The sequence below is a fragment of the Hylaeus volcanicus genome, chromosome 8, assembly GCF_026283585.1.
Source record: "Hylaeus volcanicus isolate JK05 chromosome 8, UHH_iyHylVolc1.0_haploid, whole genome shotgun sequence".
Classification (NCBI taxonomy): Eukaryota; Metazoa; Arthropoda; class Insecta; order Hymenoptera; family Colletidae; genus Hylaeus; species Hylaeus volcanicus.
In genome coordinates, this window is record NC_071983.1 from 6,231,442 (window position 1) to 6,238,554 (window position 7,113).

The following is a 7,113-nucleotide window of genomic DNA, read 5'->3' on the forward strand; positions in this document are numbered from 1 at the left end:
GAATTGTCAAGTATTGTTTACAATCGATGATAGTATAAATAGAATCTCGATTTATTATAATATCGTTTAAAAATCCTGCTTGGTTGTACATGAATTTTATTACCATAACTGCTGACAGCTAAAGCAATTTATATAACATGTCATTAATTTTAACGAATTTTAAATACTTTCATTATTTTTTAATGAAAGTTATACTGCTTAAATTTACTCAAATATACGAGACAAACATATGCCTATTAACTGAAAGAATATAATTTTGTGCATATGTCATGTTATAGTTAGGAAATTATATTATATTATAAATATTTGACAATTTAGTTTTAAAAAATATTTTCGTCATATATATTAGTGTCAACTGTTGGAAACTTGTTTTTCTCGCACGAATAATCTTAAACGGTAATGGAACTGCATTTGAAGTATTCACCCTGAGTATATGCTATTGTATCATTCATTTTTTCCAATTTTAATGAATACATGACTGCAGTAGTAGGCCAATGAGTTTACATATAGTCCAAGATTATTGGTATTTTTGGAAAAACATGTACCTCTTAATCACAATAGGTTCTGTCAACATGATAAATCGGCATATATACGGTATCGATATAGAAACGCTTACTAAAGGGGAATATTGTAAGCTTATAGAATTGGACGTTTTCAATACAGAATGTCATTCTAGTATAAATGGGAGATATAAGAGTGATATTTTGTGAAATTTACAGATTACTTGAATTTTTGTATCGGAAAATTAAGTATCATTTTTTCGATTTATTTTAATTATTATTTCATTATAAAAAGTATTTCACGTTACCAACCTATAGTTCAAACTAAGGTCTGTTCATCCGATTAGTAATGAATGTAAAAATTTTCTTAGGAAATGAAATCGCTGGTCAATTATCCAAGGCAATCTATCACTTTATAAATTTTATGTATATCTTACACTATTTTTATACACAGTTGAGTCCGCGTATCATACATTTAACACGGGAGTGTCCGATAAGGAATGAACACGATTAAATCGACGATTTTTCAAGGTTGCAATCGCTTCGGTAAGGTTTGCTCTCTTACTAAAAAAATCTACAATCGCTTGACCTGTTAAGGCAGATGCCAGGAACTGTTCCACGCTTATTGACCAATCAGGATCAGTGGATGAAGCTACGCTTGACGGGTTTCCATTTCGATCGGGCGACTAAAAATAACCATTTGTATTGTATTTCAAAATTAGCCGATTTATATAAATAATACATACTCGTTCAACAACTGAAGATGTTTGCTGAGCTGCGGTAGCGGCTAAAAGTAGGCTATCCTCAGATTCATCGCGGTCAACGTAAAATTTTTTACCGACGTCGCCTAATTGAAGTAAAAGAGTTCCTATATTTAGGAAAATGAATTTATTTTACTTGAGGGCATGTCATTGATGCTGCTTTCGAACGTATAATTTACCTATTGAAGCTATACAATGGTAAGTTTCTTGCTCTTCCGGCTGTGCAGGGAACATGTCATAAAGAGTTTTCCATAGTGATATGAAGTGTCCTTGGGACATTTTTGGTACAGTCTTAAGATCCAGCGGACTGTCTTTAGATGCTATCATAGAACGCAAACTGCCCATACTTTGAATTTCCCATGATTGATCGCCTTGCTGACTGTTTAAACTTGTCGATCGAGACAAAGTACCTACGGTAGGTTCCTCTGCAACGCTAATTGGCATTTCTAAGGAAGCAACGCTTTGTTCCATACTGTCAAAGAAATCTGTAGCTTCTGCTGCTACTTCTGCTCCATCTGTCATTAATCATAATGTTTCATACTTTAAAGCATTCTTCTTCTTCTTCCGTTATAATACTCTCAAGTATCGAGCAGCACTTACCAGAATGTACTGGCGATTCAAAATCAACAGGTGTAAGTAATGGCGGTAGATGTAAAGTATACAGAAGTTTCAATCTCTGTGTTAAGTCGGCGGTTGCTGTCATTCCAAGGGCTTGCACTAATTCCCGAAAGTTTAGCAAACCATCACGATTACGATCCATTAACTGGTAGTATAACAGTACTTATGAATATTATCCGTATTTGCTTCATTTTATTCGATATAGTTAAGATACACGCTGATGTTAATTCTAATTGTTTTGTAAAATTTGATTGACTTACACGAAATAGTCGGGCAGAAAGAGATTCCGCTTGACTACATTTGCCCCATGGAGATAAACCACCGAATAATATTCTAAATAATTCGAAGTCTACTTTATACGCCTCATATGGCGGCTGTGTCGGATCATAGCGATCAGGTTCAGATCTCCGTTGACTCATTAATTCCTCCCTCACTAAACTCAGCAAATCCTGAATAATGATATTAGATTTTAGAGATTTATAAGTTCATATACGTATACATTCAAGATTATGTTACTAATACCTGTAATTCTTCAATTGTCATGTATTTGTCTACGATTACACTTCTAATTACGTTCTTTTCAATACCATCTTCAAGACTCTGAACTACTCTAAGTCTGTGCTTTAAACGAAGCCTTTCTATTCCGCCAATGGTCAACGTGCCGTACCGTGAATATGCTTCGTATATTAAAGTTTGAACGGAAATACTCTAAAATGAACATATATATCTACTTGTAAATTTACATTCATCTATATACATGAAATTCGCGATAAAAGTATTCTTACTCTGTTAGGAGTAGCACTGTCAACTGGCCTAGGGAGTACAGGTCCTTCATCATTGAATACACCTCCGAGGTAATCTGTTAACAACTGCATTGCTTCGCCATCGTCGCGACAATTTAGCAATTTATCTTGATTCCATTCCAGTACTGTTAATGCTATCTGACACAGGAAGAAAGACCTGTTTACTTCAAATTTCTTCTGTATGTACTTTATTCTGTATTCATTAGAAAGGATATCAATAAAATTCGATACTTCCACTAGCGAAAAGTAATTAAGGAACAGAAAGTACTTGTGTATATGGATGAAAATATTGTACCTGGAAAATTACTTTTGCTCCATCGTAGAAAAAGCAATCCATTATGTTCACCGCGCTACTAGTTGGCATAACGCTTAAAAATATTGTTAAGAACCATGAAAGTGATATAACTTTAATAAGACCAAGTTCCTGTAATCTAGCATGCAAGGTTGGTAAGTATTCAGCAGCTAGCTCTTCTAAAAGACCTTGATCAACGAGAGCACCCACTACTCTTCTGTCGTAATAATCGGGTAGCAACGATTCGCAGACATTACATAACTGCCAGAAGGCAGATTCTTCTGAGCAATAGATTAATAGAACCGAAGCTACTATATTCATGGCCTGACAATAACCTGTCCCATGAAAGTTAACCTTAAATTTTATCATTTTATTATTAAAATAAATATGCGTAATAAGTTTGTTTACCAATTTGTGGATTTTTCCAAGCGTACGCGGAAAGGACTCTTCGTAACGCGCTGATACCGGTATCGGATTGAAATGCCGGATGTTCTGGTAGCGATCTATGTAAATCTCTTTCTATTTCTTCATTTGCTTGACAAGATTTACCCAATGCTTGGTCAACTAATGTTTTATAAAGACCAGGATTCATTACCATTTCGTTTAAAGCACCTACAATCAAACAGGACGTATGTTTACTATGTACATAATATTTGTATCTATCCTAATTTCTGTTATATTTACAACATTACCAGAAAATGTAAGCCAAACTTCTCCCCTGAGTGTCTGTGGTATACCCTGTATTATAAGCTTTGCTGTCTCTGTTGTTCTGTACATTGTGATACCTCTTCCATATTCTGCAAAGTGTAATTCCCATTGCTTCTCTTTGGCCTCTTGTTTTAGCGCTGCTTCGTTACTTAACGGAGCTTTAAATAAAGTCATTAACGGCGGCTGAGATTTCCAGTGATTAACAGATTTAGTTTCATTGCTACTGTCACTTTGAAGCAATGAGTTGTGGGTATACACGCTATCTGTACTCCTATTAAAAAACAAAGTGTATTAGTTCCAATATGATGATATTATAAAACACTAAAAATAATACGATAAATATGATAACTTACAAAATTGATAGTTTAGATTTTCCTAATAGTTCAGATATCTTTTGAACTACAAAATCTCTGTCGTGCATCTGAGCAAATAAAAACGACGATCGCGCTGTTGTTACTAAGATGGATTTGTCTATTCCTGTACTGGATTGATTTTCAGCAGGTTCTATGAGTTTTACTTCCCTCAAAGGTATAACTAAACTTACCAATCCATTTACCTGAATTATCATAGATACTAGTGAATAATTATACTCCATGTAGATATTTGTGTAAATATGTATATGTTTATTAAGATAATTACTCTGCTTGCGAAACAAAGGTAATTTTGAGACAAAAATATTTTTCCCCACACATATTTTTTATTGTACGGTGTCCATAGAGTGACATCAATGCTACCATCCAACTTTTCACTTCCCGGTAATCTGAATTGTAATCTGTAAGCTTCAGAGTGTGCTCGTGCATCAAGATCTCTTTTTAAGAAAGATGGTTTTTTAGGTACATTTTTACTAAAAATGTAATTGTTGTTGTAGTTAACACAAATTTTCATCAGAAATATTAAAGGATTATCTACCTTAATTTATTTAAGAGTTCTCTATCCTCATTAAATCCACTTTTCTCATCTATAAGCCTATCAAATTAATAATGAAAGAATATTAATTTTGAATGAATTTTTATTTTACTGTAATTTGTTTTAAAATTCCAACAATGCTACCTTTTCATAGCAATATTTGTAAGTTGTTCCATCAATGAATATGTCTCAGATTTATGAAGAAACATTGAAAAATAATGCTGCAAATAAGATTACAAATTTTAATTATCATTAATATGATACCACAAACACTGGGTATTACATAATAAACGTTATATCCACCTCTTTATTATCTCTTGTTACAACATGTATACTGTCAGGAAATAAAATGGAATTGGTTTTACTCAATTCCGTAATATCTGCCCATCTAACCATTAATTTTGTTTCTTTGGCCAGAATATAAGCATAAAAACACATATGGTGTACTGATAAGTACAACCATCCTTGCCTAGGTAAACGAGATTTCCAATAACTGGAAAAATATGATATTACCAGATTTTTTCAGTTTGATAAAAATATTACACCCTAAGCATGATTATAAATACCTGCAAGAATAATAATTGACTAATTTATCCTCTTTTGGTATGTTAAAAAGTTGATGAAATTTGAAAGATACAGTTTTAAATGATTCTGGATCTTCTTCTGCAAATAATGTAATGCTTGTTTAATAGTATGAAAATTCAATTTCTAAATTAATCATGCAATAAACAATTTACCATCTGCAAATTGACAATCTGGAATACTGTTTGCAATAATTGATTGTATCTTGCAACAAACAAATTCGGTTATTTCTTCTTCTGTGTCAAATGATGTTAAAGTATCCATCAGATTGGAGTGAAGCCATTCCCAATCTTTCAAGATTTCTTCACGTGTTAAGGAACATGCAATTTCTGCATATGTTTGAAAACAAAATTGTTTGGTTGACACTGTATTCTACTATATATTTTATGCAAATAACAGCTTGTAATTTTAGAAATTTTCAAACAATGTATTTCTTACCCCAATAAACTTCTGACGATGGTGTTTGGTGAAGTATTCTAAAAGGTGGGGGTTTAGTGTCAAAAACACTATCCATAGTTCCCACCAATATAGAACTAAGACTCCTTGTTTTTCCATGCCCTTTACGGCGTTGTAAAACAAAGTATACAGTTGCTTGTTCTGTTATCCTATGTAATTAATAATAATCTAGTATGTTATTTTTTTTTAGTGCAAGATGCTTTTTAATAGAATTTTTATACATCACACTTAACAGATGAGAACACATACTTTACAAACAATTACTACTACTTTATTTGATTTTAAACTTTAATAATAAACAAACTATAAAAAATATAAGTAAAAGAAACGGAGTAGAAAAAAACATTACTCGTATATTCTACATTACGAAATGTTAGTTTAAATAATAAGTAATACAATAAAGGGGGTATTCATTTTATTGAGATATTAAGCGTATTTTTCATTTCCTGTTCGCGGTGTGTGTACGTCAACATTAAAGGGGCATGAATTAATCTTGCAGATAATTTGTCAGTGATTTCAATAGCGCAAATGTCTTATCTCCTATATGTGCGCATCACAGTTCGTATTCTTGTATTGCATTTGTTATAACATAAATGCAATATCGACGTAAGATTTAAAAAAAAAAAGTATGGAAATTTTCAAATATAGAATTTAATTTCGATCAGTGTTCTGTCACAACGTGAGCACATAACATCGCTAGACAAGTAGAGAATTCATATCAGGAGAACGGATTTTCTGCTACAATCAAACATACACGAATTGGCAAAGTTTTGATAACATCGAAGCACGCAAGCCTTTTAAAAAGTGCTATCAGCTGTCTTTGACACACGATGTAAACAGTAATTCTGATAGAACATCGGGTATCATACGCAAGTATTAATTTACCAGAAAGCATTTGCCAGTAGAACCTCTTGTGGCTTCACCCACATATTGATCAACGTTGTTCCAGCACATATGGCACCAACGATACAAATTCAAACAGGCTTTATCCAAGGCAGTCGCAAAATTCGCTGATTCTCCAGCAGAAAAAAAATACTTGCCAAAGATAAACACCAACACGAACTTCACTACGAATAGTTTGTCGTCGGTATGTGTTGCAATACGTGATCCTGACAATTTCGCCATACGTTCAAATGAAAATGTTACTATAGTTTGCCTACTGTCTAGAAATGTTTTTTTACGACCTTCGACTCCGATTATCACTGAAGATATAATTCTATTGGGAGAGGCCACAGAATAGATTAGTAAAAGGGGGAGCTTACAAACTTTTTGTTCCTAAGCATAGCAAATGCTTCCTGATAGCAGCCAACGTCTGAACGATACTAATATTATTTTTTATGTTAGTGGCGCCATCGGTGGCAAAATATCCAAGTTTGTAGTGAAAATAGTTTTCGCTATTTCTATAAGATGGCGCCACAGATACCCTTAAAACGATAATGTTTATTTTTTTCATAAATGCATAATTAATACGATTCTTTACTTTATAA

The 7,113-nt window shown here is 33.0% G+C and overlaps 1 protein-coding gene across 2 annotated transcripts; it reads right to left on the minus strand.

Annotated features, from left to right (window-relative positions):
- Positions 1 to 27: 27 nt before the first annotated feature.
- Positions 28 to 6,861, minus strand: LOC128881533 (TBC1 domain family member 9). Of its 2 annotated transcripts, none has more exons than XM_054132667.1 (19): positions 6,512 to 6,861; positions 5,609 to 5,775; positions 5,326 to 5,499; positions 5,155 to 5,251; positions 4,892 to 5,081; positions 4,733 to 4,809; positions 4,592 to 4,648; positions 4,322 to 4,526; positions 4,036 to 4,238; positions 3,667 to 3,953; positions 3,383 to 3,586; positions 2,978 to 3,309; positions 2,665 to 2,820; positions 2,402 to 2,587; positions 2,140 to 2,328; positions 1,862 to 2,024; positions 1,441 to 1,776; positions 1,247 to 1,347; positions 28 to 1,186 (listed from the first exon to the last, which is right to left on the minus strand). In XM_054132667.1, exons 1-19 carry the CDS (start codon positions 6,553 to 6,555, stop codon positions 968 to 970), a joined length of 3,387 nt encoding a protein of 1,128 aa, XP_053988642.1. In that variant the 5' UTR covers positions 6,556 to 6,861; the 3' UTR covers positions 28 to 967. The 2 variants fall into 2 exon arrangements, with proteins under 2 accessions (XP_053988642.1, XP_053988641.1); XM_054132666.1 differs by having other exon boundaries at positions 1,247 to 1,368; positions 6,512 to 6,857.
- Between the last annotated feature and the right edge of the window lie 252 nt (positions 6,862 to 7,113).

Coding starts and splice junctions, on each gene's coding strand:
- LOC128881533 (XM_054132666.1), bottom strand. CDS start 6,555: ATGTGGGTGAAGCCACAAGAGGTTCTACTGGCAAATGCTTTCTG. Junction 5,500..5,608: donor ATCGTCAGAAGTTTATTGGG/GTAAGAAATACA, acceptor AAACATATGCAG/AAATTGCATGTTCCTTAACA. Junction 4,239..4,321: donor ACCTTTGTTTCGCAAGCAGA/GTAATTATCTTA, acceptor ATGATAATTCAG/GTAAATGGATTGGTAAGTTT.